General features: G+C 39.5%; 1 protein-coding gene across 7 annotated transcripts in view; it reads left to right on the top strand.

Moving 5' to 3' along the window:
• STS (steroid sulfatase) overlaps positions 1-24,633 on the top strand; it is a 527,011-nt gene that overhangs the window by 118,181 nt on the left and 384,197 nt on the right. For all 7 annotated transcript variants that reach the window (XM_064364536.1, XM_064364537.1, XM_064364538.1 and 4 more), the window contains one exon: positions 3,319-3,455. In XM_064364536.1, the coding sequence (XP_064220606.1) occupies positions 3,319-3,455 (137 nt within the window). The remainder of the gene's footprint in view (positions 1-3,318; positions 3,456-24,633) is intronic.

Here is a 24,633-nt window from a genome sequence, read left to right as displayed (position 1 = left end):
TTTTTTTACTTTCTTGGCAGTGAGATATTAACCACATTTCCTTATTTTATATTCTTTAAAAAAAAAAGTTGGGAAGGGGACATAATTTGCTACCAAGTACTGCAGTAATAAAACATGGTACTAATGATTACCAATAACTTGTTAGATTTGATCTGCCTGTTTTCAGAGAACTGGAGATGCCTGGCTTAGCTGTCACCCAAAGTGTGCTGTTTTGTGCTAATTTTCTCTTTCAAAGGAGTAGGGGTTAATAAAGATTGGTAAGGATTGACCTTAAAAGGGAAGTGTTACAGCCATAGATGTGAGCAGTTCACCCAGAAGGAACCATAGGGTTGGGAGGAGCCCAAGGTATATTAACATAAGCAAAATACAAATGCATTTGGAAAAGCATACATCTGTTTATTGTTTCCAGGCAAACTTACTAATGTTTGTGACACCCAATCTGAAATTTGGAAGGTTTTTACTTATCATGAGAAGTTAAGGAAGCCAGAAATACATAGAAGAAAAATTAGTTACATATATATATATATTGTCTTCTGAACTTTTACTGGCTGGTAAAGATGTGGACCATAGGAGAGGACCCCCTTCAAAGTAAGAAGGGACTTAGGAGAGAAGTTCTGCAGAGGAATCCCTGCTCTAGAGCAACTGTTACATAAACCACGTCCCTTCCAAGTAACAAGAGACTTAGGCAGAAGTCTAAACCATATGCAACACAAACCATTCACAGTGCAATTCACATTGCATTCACAAGGCCCTGCCATTCACTTGACTGCTGGGCGGGGCTGCCAATGCTGAGAAAGCAGATGCAATCTTTCATCCAATAACAGAGATTTGCTGAATTCATGCCACCTGCCAATCACTTTGCAGGTGTCAGGAACACCGTGATATGAATGACGTGTCCTGCCTGGTGGTCTAGCAGAAGAAGAGAGAGCATAAAAGTCTCCTGTGTCATGGAACACATGCTTTATTAGCATTTGCTAATACAATTGAATCTCCAGGCTGGATGCAGTGGCTCATACCTATAATCCCAGCACTTTGGGAGGCCAAGGTGGGAGGATCACCTGAGGTCAGGAGATCAAGACCAGCCTGGCCAACATGGCAAAACCCTATCTTTACTAAAAAGTTACAAAAATTAGCTGGGTGTGGTGGTGTGCACCTGTAATACCAACTACTCCGGAGGCTGGGACAGGAGAATCATTTGAACCCAGGAGGCCAGGTATGGCAGTAGGGCCTGGAGATTCAGTGGAAGCAAAATGCCCCATGGTGCTCAGCCCTGATGGGGCTGCCTAGAAAAGGGGAACAGGTTCTCAGAAGAGGTGGCATTGGAGATGGCTTTGAATAATGACTGCTTGCCAGGGAGTGGAAGAAGTAAGTTTTAGGTTCAGAGATGATCATGGGCAGAGTGTTGAGCTGTGAACGTGCAAGCTGTGTTGGGGACTGGTTACCATATTGGGGTAGAAGCTGCGCTGTGTAAGAGTATTGGCATCAACGTAAGGCTTTATCAGGACTGTTCATGTTTTGATGATAAATCTGAAGCGTAGATATTTAAGGAACCCACCCAAGTTCACAGAAGTAGTTAAAGGAAGAGCTTGAATCAGGGTAAGAAGAAGACATTGGGGAGTGGGCAGTGAGGCAGGGACTGTCATTAGGTGTGTCCACTCTAAGCATTTCAGCTTCTTGCACGAATCTCTCAAAGCTTCCTCCACCCCTGGGGAAAGTGAACACTTGTCCTGTGCCCTGGTAGCCTTCAAAAAGGCCACTCATCCAGGATTCTTTTAGCAAGAAAGGAATTGCTAACTATTTCCCAGATAAGAGGTAAAGATTGAGCCTACGATGTGAAACTGAGACACAGCACTAAATGCATTTCTCAGAGGGCAACCTGATGTGAAGAAGCAGCCATGGGACTTACTGATCCCTGTCAGCAGACTCAGTTGTGAAACCTCAGACCTTCGCATAGTAGCATCGCTCACAGCTCATTGTAGCGAGGGCCTCACGTTTACAGTGACTTGTAACTCTTGAGCATCTGTGCGTTCTAATAATTCAAATGAAGGAGATTTAGGTGCCCTCTGAATTGAGGAATACATTTGCAATATAATTCCTCTCTCTTAATAGGTTTGTGCCAATTGAAAGAATGTTCTACTTAACTTTGAAAATTTCAGTATTGACCATTGAGTGTTTATTCTGGGAGACTTTTTGTATTATAGAAGAGGGTCGAACACAAAGTTGAGTTGGAGTTTAAACAGTGTTGATGAAAGTAGGTGACAACTGACAGTACACAATGGAATACTATTCACCTTTAAGAAGAAGGTAATGCTGTCATTTGTGATAACATGGATGAACCTGGAGGACATTCTGCTAAGTAATACAAGCCAGACATAGAAAGACAAAATGCTGTAAGATCTCACTTCTATGTGGAATCTAAGAAGAAAGTTGAACTCCTAGAAGCAGAGAGTAGAATGGCGGTTACCAGGGACTGGGGTTATGGGAGTGGATGAGGAATGGGGAAATGTTGGTCAAAGGACAAAAAGTTTTAGTTAGACAGGAGGAATAGTTTGGGGATGTATTGCATTGCATGGTGACTATAGTAAATTACAATGTATTATATTAAATACATTGTAAATTACAATGTATATTTCAAAATTGCTGAGAGAGTAGATGTTCTCACTTCAAAGAAATGACAACCAAATGAGAAAATGAATATTTTAATTAGCTTTATTTAATCATTCCTCAAGATATACACATATTACATATATTATTGCCTTGTCCCCAACAAGTATATACAGGAATTATTTGTATATATCAATTTGTATATATCAAATGATACATATATATACAAAATTTGTATATATATGTATTATTTGCATATATCAATTAAAAATTTTAAAAGATAGTCTTTTCTAGTACTCTGTGTGTGTATTAGTGTATAAATTTTTTTCTGAAAGAAAATAATGTTTTCAAGGTGCTTGAATTCATATTAATCACCAGATGAAGAAGGAAGAACAGAATTAAATAACAACAACAAAAACAAATGCAGGCAATTTTCTATTAAATCTCTTCCTGAGTTGGGTCTTTGGGGGATGTCTCAATAACATAATTCTTCACTTCCTGATCCACAGAGGGTAACAATAAGTGACTTCATAGAGACACAGTAGAAACTTACCTTTCTCTGAAAGAAGGTATCATATTAGGCAATTAATTTGTAGTATTTTGTAAATTTTCAAATAGCCTGCTGTAATAATAGGTGGATCCTAATCAGAAGGGTAGCAGACATACTTACATTGTCCATGGTCTTTTCTTTTCCCTTTTTTTTTTTTTTTGCAGGAACACTGAGACTCCGTTCCTGCTTGTCTTGTCCTACCTCCACGTGCACACGGCCCTGTTCTCCAGCAAGGAGTTTGCCAGCAAAAGTAAACACGGAGTCTACGGGGATGCTGTTGAGGAAATGGACTGGAGTGTGGGTACGTTTCTCCTCAGTGAGTGCTTAGAAAGCCACTAAGTCTTTGCCTCCTTGTGTCTTCTTTCCTGTGTGTTTCCATCTATGTTCCTGATGCCTTTAGAGAGAGCAAATGTATGGGGTTTTTTGAAGATAACAAAAAATGCATTGATCCTGAAAGATAAAGAGAATACAAAAACACCTTTACCAGCCTGGGCAACACAGGGAGACCCCGTCTCTACAAACAACAAAAAATCTTAACCGGGTGTGGTGGTGCACGCCTGTAATCCCAGCACTTTGGGAGGCCGAGGCAGGTGGATCACGAGGTCAAGAGATCGAGACCACCCTGGTCAACATGGTGAAACCCCGTGTCTACTAAAAATACAAAAAATTAGCTGGGCATGGTGGCGCGTGCCTGTAATCCCAGCTACTCAGGAGGCTGAGGCAGGAGAATTGCCTGAACCCAGGAGGCGGAGGTTGCGGTGAGCCGAGATCGTGCCATTGCACTCCAGCCTGGGTAACAAGAGCGAAACTCTGTCTCAAAAAAAAAAAAAAAAAGTATATATATCTTTACCCTCTTGTGCATGTCTGCAGTTGCCAGTGGATACATTTCAGGGGAAGTCTAGTCTGTGGGCTGCAGATGGAAGAGATTAATGGAGGAAAAGAGACAAAACTTTAGTCATTATCCCTTATTCTATCAGCAACGAAATAAGAACAACGCCTTGTCATTAGCAGTTAGATGTGTGATGGATTTTGGATCCAGAACACCTGCAGCTGACTACAGCCTTATTTGCGAGGCTGTCAGGGCAACAGTGACGAGGTCCTCATGTTCTTCTTGCTGCATCTGAGGACTGCAAAGCTTTCCTTGTTCTCCAAACTCCTTCTCTCCCTTCCTTAGCAAATAACCCTATTTCTGAGAAATGTGGCATTTTTCACTGACATTGGTAAGACTTCCTTACTAAAGATTTCTTTAAGTTAAAAAGCATATCTTCCATATCTACATGACATCATTCATCTCTATACTTTTATTTTCTCTTGCACAGCTCAGAGATCCCAGGATAAGGGATTACACCTGGGATCTCTTAGCTGTACAAGAGCTAAGGGGTTGGCTAACATGCAACCTCATGCTGACTGACATAGGGAAGGCCTTAGTGTGTGAGTTATGCAAAGGAATGGAAAATCAGCATTCCGGTCCACTCCAAACCTCTCATGACTTCCAGTCTTTTCTAGCAACATTGCCTCTTACATTTATTTACACTGCTGGACCCATCTGGACAGGATCAGACCGACACAAAAAATCATTTTATCCATATTCTAGCATTTCATATATTTGTTTCCTTTCACTTTTTCTCCTCTCATTCTTCCCTCCATTTCTTTTGGTGCACTAATTCAGTAGTTTCTAACGTTTCGATCCACATATTTTGGAAATCCGTGAACATTGCTACCAAGTTGTGTTTGTTCATTTGTTTAAAACAGCAGATTGATGGCAATGGTGGTCGCCTACTATGGTGATTGTTAGAACAAACTTTGTTTTGTTTTGTTTTAAATCATGGAAAGAGCACCTTCTTAAGCAACAAGAAGACTGGACTCTTCCAGCTTCTAGATGTTTCTTTACGTCTGTGAACTTGAGAGAAGTTTTATATCTTCAGGCCTCTCCTCTATTATCTTGATAGGAGTATTCAAATTAGGCAAGTTCTGAGGTTCTTTTTTCTCTAATAGTCTGTGATTCTATAAAGTAATGAGAGTGAGTACCATTTGTAATACTAACTAGGAAAAACAAAACCAGAACATTCTCTCTAACAAGATTTGTAAGAAGAATGCATTATGCTTAGTGCTCGTACATATACCAATACAAGCTTGTCTCCTTTTATTTTTTCTTTCTAAAATGTTGCAAATAAATCAATTTGCATTTTTCACATCTAAGTAGTGTAAATCAGTAGAATATTTTATCTCTTTAATGAGTTGCTTATGCAACTCTAAGACTTCTGTTGGCTAGCAAGCAACCTCACGCTGGTCTCATCACACCTATTAATTAAATTTTATGTAATTATCATGGCACAGGTGCCTACTCTGACTCATTAGAAAGTATAACTTCCAGTGTTGTCTCACTACTAGTTCCCTCTAGAGTATTTGGAGAGTATTTTCAATCTTCAAGACCTGTCTTAGCCCCTGATTTATAGATGAATGTGTTCTTTTGTTTTGTTTTGTTTTTTGGCCAAAAGATAAAACCCTTCCCCTAAGTATTCCATGAATTTTTAAGGAAGTTTTTGTTTTTTAAATCTGATACATATGAATGTTCTAAAGAATATTTCTTCTTTCCAAGAAGTGCTTTCCCTTATTGCACAGGAGGGGACTGTTGCATTCTGAATAATTATGTAACAAAATAAAAGAGGGACATTTGCTTAAGAAGAAACACTCCCTGCACAAAGGAAAACTGAAATGGAAGTGGCTAACTAGCTAGGGTGCATCTTGGTCACTCAGGGCATGTTCTCTCCACATGTTTGAGGGCCGTGTAATTCTAGGGATCATCACTTTCTCCACTGGAGGTTTCTCTAAGCCTGGAAAGGCATATTCAATGACTAAGAACCTTTATTATGTAACTGTGTACCAATTCTACTGCCCATGATTGTGGCTTACTGCCTTATTCTTAGCTGAATGAGTACTGTGTCTCATATTGTTACAGTAACTAGAGAAAGACGGGCTCCATACAGATGTTGTGAGAGCTATAGAAGGAGCTTCTCAGTACAACCCTATACAAGGGTGGTTGAAATCCAGGAGCTATGATACTGCTGTGTGAATTCAAGGGGTGGTCAACAAGATTTTAATCATCAGAGTGACTAACATTGAGAGCTGGCCCCATATCAGGCCCTGATAGCACATGTATTTGTGGGAGCCGTAGGCTTTGGCCCCATAAAGGTTGTCAGGAAATCACTGGCATGAGGCAGATTGATTCATAGGACAAAAGGCATACTAATTTATTGAATGTATATGCACAAAAGCCTTCATAATGAAGACCCAACCTCTCAATGGGATCCAGAAGCTTATACACCATCCTGAGGTTACAGAAAGGATGGAGGCTTAGACCAGGCATAGTGACTCACGTCTGTAATCCCAGCACTTTGGGAAGCCAAGGCAGGCAGATCACCTGAGGTCAGGAGCATGGTGAAAGCCTGTCTCTACTAAAAATAAAAAAATTAGCAGGGCATGGTGGTACATGCTATAATCCCACCTACCTGGGAGGCTGAGGCAGGAGTATCGCTTGAACCCAGAAGGCAGAGGTTGCAGTGAGCTGAGATTGCACCACTGCACTCCAGCCAAAAAAAAAAAAAAAGAATGGGTTCTTGGATCCTGGTAAAACAGGTTATGCAGGTCAGGGAGAAGAGGAATTCTGTTGAGGGGAAATAATTGATTGCTAGGGAGAATTATTAGATACAGAAACAGAGATTAACTTATAATTTAAATGATCCTTGGAGATAGTCATCATTACTTGGAAAAGAGTCTCCTCAGGGGTTGTCATATCTTGGTCTTCTTTTCTGCAATAGACAATGAAATACAGGGACGGGGAGGAAAAAAGTTCTCCTTGTGGGTCTGGATCTTTGGCAGATAAAAGAACTTCACCTTCTATGAGAGAAACTGTGTGTGGGATGAGGGGGAGGTTAGAGAAACTTGAGGCTTCTTCCATTTAGCATATCAAAATGCAACCTTTGGGGATATCAGTTTCTGAGTCCCAACATATTACCTCATTTTGTGCTGCCAGTGGTCTGTGTGAAGTAGGTGAGTTTCTCATTATTCCCATTCCACAGGTAAGACAAGTGAGACTTGGAGGTTAAGTACTCCCACCTCAGGTTACAGAATTCATAATGGACAAGCATGTGTTTGAATGCAGGTGTCCCAACTAGAACCTGAAATCTACACTACTTTATTTCTCTTCTTTCTATGTCATAGAAAAATGTGCATCATGTCAGCGTACAATCAACAACATATCTTTAGGAAAGATCTAGTTCATTCATTAGTCATGTCGACTGGATGCTAACTGTGTGTCTAAATGTTTTTTGGCAGCACAGGGTGGGAGTGGAGTGCAATGATGATAAGGCTATAGGTTTAGGGGAGAATGTTCAGTATACACTCTACTAAGAAATTTAAGATTCTTCCAGGAGAGCCTATGCCAACTCAGGGCAGAAAGTGAGGAATGTCCTCAGGGAGGTACAGATAAAGTGCTTGAGCAGTTTGGAAGCAGGAAGGGCAGGCATGCTGTGGATGTTGGATACAGCAGCCACATCATTTCAGCAGGACATATCCACAGTAGAATTCCTTGAGCAATCATGGTGCTATTGCAAAGTCTGATTTTCAATCCCAGTTAGTTCTGAAGCAACCCAAGCATCATGGAGGAACAAACGTGTAAAATCTTACTGTTTTCCAGTATGCAACAAGCATTTTGGAGGTGTGTCATTCTGGATGTTTCTCTTCCTTTGGAAATAGACTGACATTTTTCATAGACCTGTTCATGGTTGGGGGTCAGGTGGAAGGATGGATGTAGTTCTCACCAGGGGTTTCTTATCTACAGCTTACACCATTATCGTGATCACAGCTCATCTGTGAAGTGGAATTTGCATGCAATCAGCATTCACTCAGAGTCCCATGCTATTAATAGAACCATGTGAAGGAATCATAAATCAACCCTTGCTCAGGATTAGACTAGCAAGTTCTGTACTATTACAAAGAAAAATGCAAGTGGAGAACAAGGAGGCGAATGCTAAAACAAATCTCTGGTTTCCAATCAAACCTTCCTGACAGGGTGTGGTGGCTCACACCTGTAATCCCAGGCAAATCACCTGAGGTCAGCAGTTCAAGACTAACCTGGCCAACATGGTGAAACCCCCTGTCTAATAAAAGTACAAAACTTAGCCGGGCGTGATGTCACATGCTTGTAATCCCAGCTATTTGGAAGGCTGAAGTGAGATAATCACATGAACACAGTAGGCAGAGGTTGCTGTGAGCCAAGATTGTGCCACTGAGTTCCAGCCTGGGCAACAGAGTAAGATTCTATCTCAAAGGAAAAAAATAAAGAAAAAAATGCCTTTCCACTGCTAAGATTTGAAATCAGCTCATTTTATGAGATTCTTTCCAACAAGAATGGCGAGTCTTTGTCTTTAGATGGAGTTCCAGAAGTCTTCGTGCGTTTCTTTTTCAGTTGCTCAGGATTGGCAGCTTGGCATCCCCTGTTGACTGAACATGACAGGGCAACCCTCAGTTTGATTTCTCTCCTTCCCCTCTGCCTGCCCTGTGGGAGGTTCTGGACATTGCTTCCATAGCCTCTGGGCACAGAGAATCAACCTGGAGGAAAAATAAGTGGTGAGTTCATCAGACGAGTTGAGGGGATGTTACAGAATGAATTTGTGTTTACCATACTTGACATTTATTCAGTCGTGTACAAGTCAATGTAGTGGCAAGGGCTATGCACCCAACTCTTCTTGAGGGATGGAGAATAAATTGGAGGGCCTCATTCATAAGAGCTCAGGATGTGTCAAGAACCTCAAGAAACACAAGAAAACTCTGGCAATGGGGAACCAAAGGTATTGGTCTAAGCCCTTCAAATTTGCAGCAAAATTCTAAGCAACTTGTGACCCATAATTTGTCTCCATCTAATCCAAGATAAGAGTTTAGAAGTTAACCTTCATGTCTGTATTTCTCAAAAACTATAAGACCCAAAAAAGCAAAAGCCTATGTTCTATTTGACATTCTTTGTCCTATACAGAATCTAGCCTGGATCTTAAGGCTATATATTTCCCTTGGGATTCAATGCATCACTTTTCTATCTTAAATTTCTTAAACATTCTTGTTTTTGATCAATACAACCTTCTTTAAAAAGTGACAATGATGTGCTCACTTCTGGTGCACAGTGAGGATGGAAGGTCTAGTCCAGCATCCAAAGGAAGGTCACAGCAGGAAGAACCCCCAAAAGAAAACCAGAAGAACAGTCAGAAGCTATGAAGACAGACTCAGAGAAGTGTAGTCAGGGAATTCAGGAGGAAAGAGCATTTCAAGGGGGAAGGATCAATACCAACGAGTACTTCAGAGGCATCAAGAAGGGCTGAAAAGAGTCAAGTGAATGTAGCTCCTGTAAATTTTAGAATTATAGTTTATTACAGAGAGTGATATTTGAGGAGCTGAGGTCAATGAGGTTGGATATTTCTTTCAAGAGGAATGGAAGAATTTGTGTCGATGGATGATTTATCAGGCTTTGTCTGAGCTCAGCTCTCTTCGGAGACCATGAACTGGGTGTTGACACATAGGTATGGGGATTTTCAGTTCAGTGCAGGGCCAGGAAATAGAATCACCAAACTTATTGGTGACTGAAGTGTCGCTAGCAGGGAGTGTCACAAAAGGCAATTGGGCAGCGGAATTTGAGTGATGAGCAACAGAAGGACTGAAGTGGCAGATGGTCATGGGGAATGAGGAAGGAAGAGAGCTGGTGGCTTGTGAGGTGATGGACTGGAGATTCAAACAAGATTGTAGAAAATATGTTGGAAGGCTGGGACAGAGTGGAAGTGTTTATATTCCAGAGGTTGGATCATTCCAGGTATTCCCAGGTGCATGATATGCCTGCTGGATGATGATGAATGGAAGGCAAGTTCCTGGCGTTGGGGAGGTCGTGGAATTGGGAAGCCAGTGTTTTCAGCTGGTGCCGTCATATGACAATGCACCAGCAAAGATGCCATGCACAGCTGTCCTGTGATTCTTAGGGCTGATTAGCTTTATTCACTTTCATGGTGGAGGTTTTTAGCCAGGCAGAGAGAGGGGATGCATAATGATTACTTTGTAAGGAGGAATGTAGAGCCATTAATAAAGCACTCATTCATTAACTGAGCTTCCAATATTATCAAACATGCAAAATTGAGGCTTGAAAATTATTTCAGTGGTTGGTTACCCACCAACATTTCAGGTTTTTACCAGGTTTCAGGAAGTCAGGGAGGTGGCCCATGCACACTAAGCAAGCTGGTTTCCCTCTTTGTTCAGCACAGCCCCATCTGTTAGCTCAATGGCATTAAGGCAATATTAAGAGCTAACTGCTGAGACTGTACAACTGGCTATCTCTTCATAGCTATGGGACACATCCGGTGGGATGCAAAGTGCAGGGGGATGCACTTGGAGCAATAAGAACTAGAACATGGAAGCATTTTGTCTTAAAACTCTTAAGAAAAGTAAATGTATCCCCTGGTCTCTCTCATCTGCTTCCGCAGCAACGGTTGAATGTGGTATGAATTCTTAAATGTGTTTTTAATTTTCATTTTGTTTTAAACATGGGCTTCATGAAGTTCAAATAAAAATAAATAAATAGAGCCATAGAGTCATGTGGCACTGGCTCCAGACTAGACAGCACAATGGAACAGAACAAGAAGCCCAGAAAGAGAATCTCATGTGAAATATAAATGTAAAGATGACCTTTCAAGGCAGACGGCTAAGAATGGCTAATACAATAATTGTGATAGTGTGATTAAACTTTTAAGGGAGCGATTATAGTTAACTCACTAGTGTCTGGCATTGTGGTGTTTTGCATGTGCTCAAATGATATAATAATGGTGTGGTGGTGATGATGGTTATGGTGGTGATGCTGATGATGGTGATGATGATGATGGTCATGATGGTGATGATGGTGATAATGGTGATGATATGATGGGTATGATGATGGTGATGCTGATGATGGTGGCAATGATGGTGATGGTGATGATGCTGGTGAAGATGCTAATAATGATGAAAATAATGAAGATGAAGAGGAGGAAGCAGGGGGATGCTGTGATGCTCACAATAAAGAAGTCAGTTTTACAAGAAACATAGAAGATTAAAGTAACTTGCCCAAAGTCATGGAGATGGCATATGATGAGTAGGATTTTAATCTGGTTCTGTTTTACGTACTATGCTATCCTGCTGTTCCTCATCTATTCAAATAAATTCCCCATGCAGATTGTGCTTGGAAAATGGAACTACTGAAGAATTCCAGAAAATATATTGAGATATATTTATCTGATATACAGATAGTGGAGAAAGGTCTTTCTAAGCATAAAAGCCAAGGAATAGCTAACTCAAAGAAAAAGACTACTGAATTTTACTTCATGAAATCTAAAATTTCCTGATGTCAGGTAAAAATATAAATAAACTGAACAAAAAGACCAATGACAAAAGACTTAAAAAGCATGTGCATCATCAACATAACATAAAAAGAAAACTCCTGAGATAATAGGAGGAGCTTGTACAAAACAAATGATAAAAAGATAACTATCAGAAAAAGACACTGATTGTACCAATTTACTGTGCCAGTTCACTATACATGTTCTAGCACTGGGCATTATGACCTCTAAAAAATAAAATATTTGCTAAAATGATAACTGAAAGACAGTGGCTCTTTTTAAAAATTACATGTACGATTCCCAAATAGGTCAGACATTTTTCTTGTATTTAAAAAAGAATAATTAAGCTACAAAAAAATCTGTTGCCATTTATCCAGTGAAGTCAGAGTCTTTCCTTAATCCCCAACACTTGTAGGAGGACCTGATGAAATCTATGGCTGCTGAATCTCTCATGAGTCTGCCGCTGATACCATATCACTGTTGTTTCAGCTTACAAGGCATATTTTAAATATTCAGCCAACACTTTTCATTTCTGAATCCCAAGGCATCTATGATACAATAATTAAAACTCTAGTGAAGCAACAAATTGGGCTTTATTTTCACACTGGTGTTTTTCTTCATTGGAAATCCCCTTTAGGAATTGTCTTTCAAAAGGCTTTAAGTTCTCTCTCTCTCTCTCTCTGTGTGTGTGTGTGTGTGTGTGTGTGTGTGTGTGTGTGTGTCTGTGTGTGTTTACACATGATATTTTACATTAAATTTATCTTCTACTGCATCCTAAATCACACTTTTAAAAAATGAGTTTTGAAATCTACTTATTTTAATAACGCTATTGTGATGTTAGTTCTCCAAAGTAGAAACTGCAGTTAAAAAAAAAAGGAAATACACTGGTTTATTCAGGCTATCAATTCTTCGTATATGCTTGCAGTAATAGCTGAGTTCTGGATCAGATGAAATATGACCTCTGATCGTGTCATTGCACACCCTTATTGCTGAAATTGCTATGATAATCAGAAAATTGCAGATAGACAGTATCTTCTCAGGGACTTTTGACAGGAGCTGGTATTAAGCCTCTGCTGCCTAATGAACCAATTTTTTATTCAAGCAGATTTAGACAGGAGAGAAATGAAATCATTTCTATTACAGACCACTGTTTACCTGAATGCAACATGCATAATGAGTTTTTGAAAGTTCAGGAAAACATCTAGGAGGTGATGACAACCCCTACATTACAAAGGAATGACTAATACAAACCCACTTATGCGTGATTCTCTTTCCACGATTGCCAAACGTATTTAATAAAGAGACAGTTTAAAAATCGCTAGTTACATGCTTGACTGCAAAGGTATATAGTACACTTCAGGAGATGTGCTGCTTTGCTGTTTGTGAGTGTTTTGTGCAAACTTTTTAAAATACAAGGCTTTCTCAAATAGGATAGGCCATTTTTATTGAAATGTAATTTTACCTAGGGTTCTTTTTACTGCAGGAACAAAATGGCTTTTTGGTAAATTGAAATAAAATCACATATGTCAAGATTTTCTACTGATTGTCACTTTCAGAATTGTGCGTTTGGGAAGTCTTTGTGAGTGAGGAGGCGTGGGTTGAAGGATACAGTTACTGTGACATGTTTACCGACTGCCCCAGAGTTTATGCTTTTCTTGTGCCTTCCTATGTTGTCTGGACAGCTTTCTCTTCATGCAGGGGCTTGGGATGAGGTCACTGAGAGCTAATATCTGTGATTTAATGTAGTTCAAGAGCAGAGTTCTGGGGTGAGTGTGAAGTAGCATGTCACATACCACTTTGCAACAGAAAAAAATTTTTTTTAAATTGTTGCCTCCATCTTCTGTGTGTTTTTTTAGAGTGTTTTCTCCACTTTGTATAAATGTTTTTCTGATTACCAAAGTAATCCACTATGCAAAACCGAGAAGTACAGACACAATACAGAAAGGGAATGCCCCATGAAATCTCACCCCTAAATAGATAGCTTCATTAACAGTTTGCTGGGTAGATTTATATTTTGTATGTTGCCAGTATGATACAGTAATATTAAGATATGGCTATTAAGAATATTTTACACAAACTCTATATGCTATTTTGCAGTTTTCTTTTTTCACCCCACTATCTATTTGGGTATTTTTCCATTTTAGCATTTCAATTTTCATTTTACCTTTCTTAGACTACAATTTGTTTACTCATTCATCTGTGAGGGATATCTGAGTTTCTACCTTTTTTTTATTTCAAGTAGTGATATAAGTGAATATTCTATAAAGCTGTGTGAACTGGTAGAAATAATTTTGAAATAAAAATTCAGTTAAGATCAAATTCAGCTGGATCAAAGAGCATAAAAAATTTAATTTCATTTGGTATTGCCTAAAAGAGGTCTACTCTTTTTTTCACCATGATAGTAGGACACCCATTGATGATCAATGAGAATTCTAATTTTTTCAAACTCTTAGCAACCCTAGATATTATCAGTCTCTTTTACATCTATCAGGTGAAAAGTGCTAGTTCACAATTTTTTTTCTATTTTATGTGGGGTCGAGACTGTGTGTATATATATGTACAGGATTGTATTTTTTGTCCCAAGGATTCTTGGTTCACATTCTTTCGTCACTTTTCTATTGGATTGTAGATCTTTTTTTATTGATTTGTTTACATTATCCATATAATAAAAACATTAATATTTTACTTATTGTATGTTGCAAATATTTTTCCTACCTTTTTTCTCATTTTATTTAAAGAGTCTTTTGCAATAAATTTCTGTGGTTAAACCTGACCTTTCCTTCATGATGTCTGGGGCTTATAATTGGAAGAAAAAAAACAAAACTGTTCTTACTCCCCTACAAATTACAGGTTGAGTATCCAAAATACTCAAATATTCATCCAAAATACTTGGGTCCAGAAGTGTTTCAGATTTGGAATTTTTTCAGATTTGGGGATATTTATATTATACTCACCAGTCAGCATCCCTAATCCAAAACTCTGAAACCCAAAATGCCCCAGTTTCCTTTGTATAAGCATCATGTTGACACTTCAAAAGTTTAGGACTTAGGAGAATCTCAGATTTCAGATTTTCAGATGTGGAATACTCAACCTATATGTGTACACCTTTTCCCTTGTATTTTCTCCCAATATGTATATGGCTTCATGCTTTACAGTTAGATATTTCATCTATGGAGGAAATCGTGTGTGTGTGTGTGTGTGTGTGTGTGTGTGTGTGTGTACGTGAGATGGACCATGTGTTGTTCTTTGCCTATTGTTGTAGATTTGGGTCTTGGCTGGTGTGGGGCTTCTTAGAACTTGGGTAGGACAAGTGTTGGTGGCCTAGCGCTATGCTTTGTCTTCAGATGGTAGGAATCCAGTTAGGATCTTTTCTGCAAGGGCTATGCAGAGGGTCACCATAATGAAATCACTGGAAGTCAAGTGGCTGTAGCCCAGTAGTCTCTTCCCATGAAACCCAGCATCAGCTGATTCATTGAGCTAGATCCACCCTTGAGTGGGCAGCAGTAATTAGTTCAAAACTACACTGTCACTGCAGGAGATTGGGAGTGAAGCCAAGTACCCCTGCATGTAGATGAGGTCCTCATGGTTGTTGTGGCAGCCACCTGCCAAATGAGTTAGGACCATAAGGAGAACTTCAACTGCTAGAGCTGTCAAGAGTAACCTATGGTTTCTTGCAGCTGCTGATGGCTTCTGACAGCCTCACCTTTGGACTGGTTTCTGTAGCCACCATTTCTGGGTAGGGTCTTAGGAGGAGGTGAAGGTCATCAGGTGATTGGGCTTCTCTTGGTTCCATGGGGAAGCAACAGTGATCTGCAGCCCTGGGAGCATGTGAGCAGGCAGGGGCAAGGTTAGGGCTGGAAAAATAGTGTGCACACAAGGGAAGGAGGGATGGTTTGGCGGCTGTACCCTCCAAGAGCTATTTTCCTCTGGTACTACCATTCCCACTTAGAGGAGGAACACAAAACCTTTAAATCTAGTGAGGGAGCAGCTGGCTGGTGCTACTGTATATCCTGCCCTCACCTATGGGTCCTCACCTGCAGGATATTACCTGTGTCCAGCTGCACAGCCATGTCCCCCACTAAAATGCCTGTGATGGTCATGAGGTCATGAATCCAGGAATATGTTGTTGTTGTTGTTGTTGTTGTTTTAAGAGATGAGGTCTCGTTTTGTCACCTAGGCTGGAGTACAGTGGCATGATCTCAGCTCACTGCAGCCTCAACCTCTTGGGCTCAAGCAATCTTCCTGCCTCAGCCCCCCAATTAGCAGGGACTGCAAGCATGTGCCATCACACCCAGCTAATTTTTGTATGTAGGTGTGTATGTATGTATGTATGTATGTATGTATGTATGTATTTTGTAGAGACAGGGTTTTACTATATTGCCCAGGCTGGTCTTGAACTCCTGAGCTTAGGCGATTGGCCACCTCAGCCTCCGAAAGTGCTGGGATTACAGGCAGAATACAGTTTCTTCTAGAGTAGTTATGTCACTTTTGCGAAAGGAGTTAGGGAAAAGAAGGAGGCAGAAACTGGTCTGTGCTTTCCTTGTTTCTGGAATCTTCTGAAACCAGTGCTCAAGCTGCATAGATTTCTGCATTTAGAAAAGAGGGAAGAGAAATGCAATTCATGAGATCATTTGAAGAGAAGACATTTCCATCCTATGAGTGAATGCGTATTTAATCAAAAGTAGATAATTCTTGATCTGAGCCCTTTCTTTGGCATCATGGGACCATTTTCAAAAGCCAAAAGGCCCTTAAGGGTACTGGCAGCATTAAATTAGGGGTTCAGTGCTGTGTTGCCATCTCTTCTTGCTCTTCTGGTGTTCACTGTCACATAGACTGTGTCCTGTCATCACACTGTCACTGCCACCTGCTCCTTCACTAATAATATTAATACTACTAATAAACATACTTGTTCATTACTCGCTGTACACTTACTGTCTGCCAGGTATTATACATTTATAGTAGTTCTCGTGACAGGCCTCCGAGAATGAAATTATATTATCCCATTTTACATATGTGTAAACCAAGGTGCATAGGAAGATAGTACCTAGTCCCAGTAAGCTCACAAAATCAGTAAGCGGCAGAGGCAACATTCAGAGCCAGGTATATATGGTTCCACCCCATGCAGTGTATACTGGGACAATGATTTCATACTGCTCTGGCTTCAGCATATTGATGGCAGAGTGGTGCCATGAAAGGACACAGACTTTGTGACCAGATTGTATTTGACTCTATCCCCTGCTGACCAACCCCTCTAGCTGGTAAATGTGGGCAGGTGACCTCTCTCGCCAAGCTTCCACTTCCTTATCTGTAAAATGGGATCATTTCATTGCCTTTCTTGCTGGAGATGTTTTACAGAGTGCTTGTGGTGTATTAAGCACGGGACAAATGTTTGCTATCATTAGGAAACATGCACACAGAGCTTTTGTTGCATCACAGCTTCTGTTGATTCTCTACTCTGTACATCTTGACTTTGCCAGCTCTCCTCCAAGTATATTTTCTTATGCTTTTTTTTTGGTAGAAAAAGGAAGCAAATGGCCACAGCTCTCCTAGGGCACAATTTCATGTGTTCGAGTCTTGGGGCCTTTCGTTGGTTTGGTATCTAACAATAAGAAAAATGGAGTACGTGAAATATTTCCATAGCTTTGTCTTCTGACATCACGTGAGCACGCCTCTCTGCCTGCAATCTGAAGAGTCACTTCTCCGACAAGCCTCATGGAGTAGGAATTCAGGATTGCTCAGAGTCTGCTGGGAGCTAACTGTCTGTCTGTCTTAGGGTAATTTCTGGGCTCACTCACTTGGACTGCATCTCTCAACATGGCATGCAGAGCGTATGGTTTGGGGGCAACAGTAGCTTAATACTCTTTTGTTAATTTGGGGAGATAAGCACTTGGAAAGGAAAGTTTCTTTACAACAGGATTCTGTAAGTCATTTTATTTGCTCTCAAGAAGTAGAAAAAAGAGAAGGTTATAAAGTAGCATATACTTTTATACACGACTCTTTCTCAATGCAAAATGGATCTTGTTCTTTGGGTATTCCAGATACCATTGAAGCAAAAAATTAAAATAGAACAAACCTCTGCTGTTTCTGGGATTATCTTGGTGCTTGCCATACTTAACACAAAATTTCATTTAAGGTCACTCACAGAGGGTGTACCCTGACTAATTTAGCTCCTTAATTACTTAAATTTTAAAACAAATAGTAATGCTCACCTACATGAACTCCATTTAGTCAGTCATGGCAAAATCTAACTTTTGCACCTATTCACGCTTCCAGTTTGTAGAAAATTGTTAGTGAAAGAATACTGTTGTCATAATATTTTTTTCATTCTAAAGTAAGACAATAGCCAGAACAAAGCAAAAATGACAAAATTACAGCATTTTAAGTCTTTTAACTTTAATCACTTTGAGGTGGAATTGCCTATCAAATACCTGTGCCAACAATAGCTATTTCTTGTCTGCCAAGTTTCATCAGTAACAACCATCTATAAATGCTTTTGTGCATCTGATTTGTAGCAAGTAAATATACCATGCCTTAGGAAGAAAAAAACCTAGAGAAAACAAGCTTTTTTGACAGTCTTTGAAACTTTGAGCACTGACTTTGAGAAAAACTGTTTTGTTTTGTTTACACAACTTGACATTTTGGTTTTGCATAGTGCTGCCTTGCAATTAAGCATAGGAGAAGGAGAGACATGAAATGACATTACAATTTATTTAGAAACAGAGAGAATTACCATACTTACAGATAGAGTAGATGTTTCTGTGTTACTATTTCTTTGTAATTTATCCTTGCTGAACTTCCAAAGAGGGTGTCCCAGCATGGGCATACATGTGTACAAAACACAGCTCTTTTAGACAGGAGTGGGTCTTGCTAAGATATCATTGGCCAAGAAGGGCTGCAGTCCACTTGATTTGGGGGATGGAAAGGGAATCTTGCACAGAACGGTATACATTGAGTTATAACATCCACAAGTGGTGTTACTGCCTGGATCCACACCATAGAATATACATCCACATTCAGATGGATTTGCATAAAAGCACACACCATACTCTATATAATATGTAGCATATTTCCTTCCACCATGTCTCACCCAAAGCCAGTAAATCCCTTAGCTACTTGTGGCTCTACAGATGGCCTCTGCTTGGTTTGGTCCATAGACTTGTCATTCCTTACCATGTTCTGGATTGTATGCCATGTGCTTTGGTCCACTGCATGCCATATGCCAAGATGACCATTCACAGAATAGTCATTTCCTGGAGGAGGGTCTTTATTCTAATGAAATTCCTCAGTCCCTCTGCTTGCAATTGTGTCAGAATCCCACTTGAAGCATTTCTTAAATCAAAGGAGTACTCTTCTCACTTTGCTGCTGAACTGATCTGGTTAGGACTGGAGATGGAGGTCACAAGGAAAGGTCATATTTTCCAGTGCACGCTACCTGACTTCAAACTAGACTCCAAGGGTACAGTAACCAAAATAACTGGTAGTAGTACAACACTGTTTCAATGATGGTTGCCTGGTATTTGGCATTGGTTTCTCTTCATGCTCTTAAAGCAAGAGCAGGTGGAGTAGCAGGACTTGCCTCTGTTTTGGGAGGGAGAAGAATGACTTTCAGGGTGATTGCTGTCTAAACACTAGTTCAATGCAGCAAGCCTCATTTGTTCTTCATTGCTATCTCTACTTTAGGGTTAGACTTCTGTGCCCTTGAGCAGCCTCCTGAAGTGCAATAGTTGACCTATTCATGCCCCTGAACATAAGCCCCACATACATGTTTATTAGACTTCTTTACTTGGTACTTGGTACTTTTTAAAGAGTAGAGGAATGGAACTTATACGTAAAGCCAATATCAAGAACTGAAGTATGATTAAAGACAAGGCAAGTTATAGCCACTAGGGACATAAAGAAGAGAACTGCTTCATTGCCTCTCCTCGACTATCTGGTATGGGTGGCAGTACTGGAGTTATTTTCCACTGAATTCCTCAATGATTCTTTGTGTGACCCATTTGCCCGCTAATTTGATATACCCCATATGTGCTGTAGTCAGAATATAGCGTGCTTTCAGTAGCGTTAATGTTAAATGCTTTGTCCTTGCAAGTGAATCTGTATCTTTGAAAATGGCATTTTGTCTTCCATCATCCTCTTCTTAATTTTAAATGTATGCCTCAGTTACATACATATGGAAAGCTCAAAGTAAACCAGGGTATCAGAAAACCCAGTGATAACAGTGCAACAAGAATGAAGGAAATGTAGATATTGCATATGGTTTTCTTCTCTCTCCACTTTCTTTTTGAGTTTCTAGTAAATCTGCATTTGTGACAAAATAGTAAACTTTGCAGAAAGAGGTTTTTGCAACCTCAGATTAGAGATTGGAATAGTACATAGCAGGAAAAATAGAAGGAGGGGTAGCTTGAACGCAGGAGTTTGAGGCTGCAATCAGCTATGATTGGACCACTGCACTCCAGTCTTGGCAACAAAGTGAGACCCTATCTCTAAAATAAATTTTAAAAATAAAATTCAAAAGAGATGGAGTGAGGGCATTGTGGCCAGATCAAGGTAGGCCTGGAGAGCCAAAAAAACTTAACTGTAATACGTAGTTGAAAATCCATTGTATAGAGTATTGATTTCGGTCCTCTACATTAATTTATCTTATAAATCACTAACCTCTAGGTCTTATCAAGTCTATAAAAATGTTACCATGTTTAAACGCTGCAAACCTAATTTCAGGTTCTTGAACCTGAAACTAATATTATCTTACCTGGAATTTACATCTCAAATTAAAATGAATAGTATTTAATGTTGTTTTATAAATTATTTCTCTCATTTCCATGGTATCTTCCATTTGTTATGTTACCTTCCAAGAAGATACCATAAGAAATTATCAAATAATCAAGTTATCAATTATTGTTTAATTCAAATGGGATTAATACAAGTATATGAGAGCATCTGAATACCATCAATAATAGCAGCAACTCAATTGCACCACAATAATAATAAACTTTTAAGACTTACAATAGCTAAAATGCAAAAGCATTTAGTCTATGTTAGTCACATCTTGAAACACTCTTAGTCATGTGTCTAAACATGGATTACTTAACGTAATCCCTACAGCTATGCTACAAGATACTTTCATCATCACCTCTAGTTTAAAGGCGACAAAGCAAAGTTTGGGTAGGTTAAGCAACTTGTGTCAGGATTGCCCAGCAACCACTACACTACAGAGCTTCTTGACTGCATGAGAACAGTTCTGGATTGTGAATTGAATTGAGACAGTAGACCTGGTTGCTGGGGAGAATCTCCTGCTCCGGAGCTGCAGATTGTATATAAGACAAGCCTGTTTGGACCATTGGCCTCTGACAGTTTTCTTCCCACTCCTATATTCTAGTATCCTATCAAGTCCTGAGTTCTTGAGTTTGCCTCAGATACTATAAAGATGTCTGGGTTCAAAATTAAACAAGGGATATGGAGGACAGTAGAAGGTAGCTATGGATACTACAAGAGTATTTTGGAAAATACATTTTCTGCCATCTGACCATTCCAAGTAGCACATTTAATTTTGCTAGTTAAATTTTTCAAGGCATAGAAAGGAAAGACATATTACAATCCATGAGTTTGGGTTAAAGCTGTGTTCTAAATAATAGTCCATTGAATACCAATGTGTATATTTGAAAAGTGAGGTCAAAATTAAGGGTCAGGATTAGAGTTGAATACCTGTTGATTTAAAGTCATAGCCCAATAATAGCTCAGTCAAAAAATCTAGTGCAACATTCCTTCTCCATGAATTTATTCAGCTTCCTTGAAAGAAATGAATTAATCAATTGGATTAAATGAAGTCATATATTTAGAGTAGTGAGGATAGTGCCTGGCATGCAAGACAGGCTCTATCAATGGTGACTGCTGTCATTATTATCATTATTGTTATGATTACTCTTTTTTTGCAGATGTGTAAAGCACATTTGCTTAAAATGTACCTATACCTCCATTACATTGAGTAGAAAAACCATGGATGAGAAAAAGTCTATAATGGAAAACTAAACAGATATTTGCACCATCTTATCTTTTTTCTTACTGACTCACTTTATATTTAAGATATCTCTGGTGGGACCCACAGTCTTTAGAAGGGCCCACCAATATCATTGGTACTAAGGATCTTGGGGGAAGAACTGAGCTGCTTCTCTCGACTAACACCATAAGCCTCTGCATAAAGCAAACAGATCACCTTGGAATTAGGAGGATATTGCAAAGAAGCTGCGACTGGAAAACTGAAGGTTGCATGGATTAAGGAGGCTGCAAAACATAAGGGTTGAGTTTGCCAAGGTGTTAATCAATGTGTCCATGTTTTAATTCAAGCGATTGATGTACAAAGTGTCAGCAAGGAAAAACATCATTTTCAATTTTATATCTTCAACTTTAGAGATGGTAAAATCCAGTGCAAAGACCTAGTTGTAAAATGAACATGAGTCTGGACAGTGTGGTAGAGCATCATTAAATATGAAGAATTCTGAAGGGCTTTGTTTCTTTGTCCATTGTTCATAGCCTCTGGCCACTCTCAACTTACAATTGTCCCTCCATTGTGGCTCAGACAGGAGATTTAAGGCTGCACCTCCAGTTGGATGTTGCTAGAGAAGTTCTGGCTGTCTGTGTCCAGAGCTTTGCATTGACTTCTGTTATAGAAATGATGCAATGAGCATCTGTGCAAACTCCTACTCCATGGCATAGGTTGGGTCACCTCCCAGAGCAAGTTCAGCTGGTGGCCATACCAAATGCCAAATGGCTGTACCCGATTACCCAATCTCTATCTTTTGCAAGAAGGGAAAGTCCAGGAAATACAATGGCATTACTGGATCAAGAATTGAAAGACAGTGTGTTCACTCTGAACTCTGCTCTTTCAAAATATTTCCTGCTAGTCTGAATGGCCATGGCTCAGGGAAACCACTCTATTGTGATGTCCATAACCCTATGGAAACAATGTCCAAAGTGGCTTCCCTTGAGCTGCAGGCATGCTGACTTTGGGTCTTCTCTCAGACACTGGAGTATAATTCCACAGAAGAGGTACAATGACTTTGTTCTTCCTAGTGCCTTTTCCCTGTTTATGCAGGAAAACACTGGTGTGTTCCATGAACATGAGAACAAGTTGGAGTTATTTAAATTATTTCCAGCAAACACATCACACTGGAAAAACACACAAGTTATTGTTAATCCAAGATGATAGTGGAGTAGAGCCATGAAGGCATCCCAGATGGCGAGAGCAGATGCAAGTGCAGGAGGGTAAATCACACATTACGACTGCCATTAGGACAAAGATGGGTTTAATGGAGGTAATCACAACATTATCACAACAACCAGGTACAACACAAAATAAAGATTAATTACCGGGGGACAATATGAACTCAGGAACAAATCAAAGAGGGAAACCCAGTCAAGTGAAGACAGGGTCATCTGTAGAATGGCAACATTTTGCTTTTACAGTTCTCCATGTTTTACATACACTAATAATTCTAATTATAGTATGATTGTTTACTATGTTTGAAAGTTATGTGTCAAATTGTCTGAAACTAGCCAAGTCTCATTATGAGCATAGTTACTGAGGTCTGTGAAATTCCAGCCATCTCTTTTTATATGTCAACATTGATTAAGCATTTATTCACAGGTAACCTTTCCTCTCAAACCTTTCCTGTGGTTCTTGGGCAGGTACCATCAGCATTATGTAAGATTTTTTTTTGTTTTTGTTGTTTGTTTGTTTTGTTTTGTTTTTAGAAATTCTCAGATCCCCACTCTAGGTTTACTGAATCAGAACCTTCATTTTAGTATGGTCATGAATTAGCAATTAAAATTCAAGGAATATTGGTATATAAGGTGACTACACTATGGAACCTATATGCTAAGTATAAGATCTTGTGTGTGTGTTTGGGTCAGCCAGCAGAATTCTTTAAAATATTGTGTAAGTTAATTAGTTTCTGAATATCATATTTGCTTACTTTTCCATAGTTATTTCAAAAGTGATTAGGGATGTTTTCTTAACATGTTTTAAATAAAATTTTTATGTTAACTTATGACATGCAAAAGGGAATAAATTAATTAAAAGCATGATGATACACAAATTAATGGACATAGGGACTTTAGTTGACAGGAAAGATCTTGCACTGGGTACATCCACCCATCACTGTCAGAGAGGAATTTACCCTCTAATCCACGAACTTCAGAGAGGATGATTCTCCATCATCTATTTGAGGCAGGCAGATTTGCATGCAACATAAACTGCCCATTGCAGAAGTTTGAGCCACCTGTCTCTTGCTCAGTCATTAGGGGAGATAGAAGCCACCCTTCTCTTGTTGTTCAGGAAGTAGAGAGAGACACAATATGTGCTGGAGTTCACCCTCTACCTCCCGGTTCCTTATTCCTATAAGTATCCTGCAAGAGTTTCATTTCCAGTGCCCTCCTTAAACCTTGCTGTCCACTTGGCATTTGACTAAGTGAATCCCACATGACCTTTTATGCAGGAGTTGCATTAGATCCAAGTTGAGTAAAGCAAAGCACAACATCTCCTATTTAACTATTACACCATTTTGCATTCTTCTCTTGAAAAAACATGAAAAGCCATAACAAACACCAATATTCCCTGTAGTTATATTGAGTAGGTGGAGAGACTTCTTTAAACTCCCCCAAAAGACAGCATATCACTTTTGTATCTCAACAAGCATATAAAATGCAGATTATCAACTTTATGCCTTTTTATTTTGGTCCTATATTATTTTTTCTTTTATGTGTAAACTTTTAGATTTGATTTTATACTGTAGATAAATCATATGCTTTCCAGTGTCTAATCTGAAGGGTCCCTTGAGCTCCTATGGATCGAGGAGATTAGTACTAAAGTTTTGGAAATGACCATTTATTTCAGGAAGAAGTAGTAGATTGAGTTCACCTACATGAAATGGACATTGTATCAAACTGGAGACAATACACCTATCTGTGCAGTGACAGATATACCCTGATGTATGGGACATTGGTGATACTTCTAAGCCTACATGAGCTAACAAAGAATTGCCTTTCTAGAACTAGTTTCAGCAGAATTTCCCTGTGCCACTC

This window comes from Aotus nancymaae, unplaced genomic scaffold, assembly GCF_030222135.1.
Source record: "Aotus nancymaae isolate 86718 unplaced genomic scaffold, 86718_ANA_hifiasm-v0.15.2.pri h1tg000058l, whole genome shotgun sequence".
In the NCBI taxonomy this organism is placed as follows: Eukaryota; Metazoa; Chordata; class Mammalia; order Primates; family Aotidae; genus Aotus; species Aotus nancymaae.
This window is presented reverse-complemented; position numbering and strand designations above follow the sequence as displayed.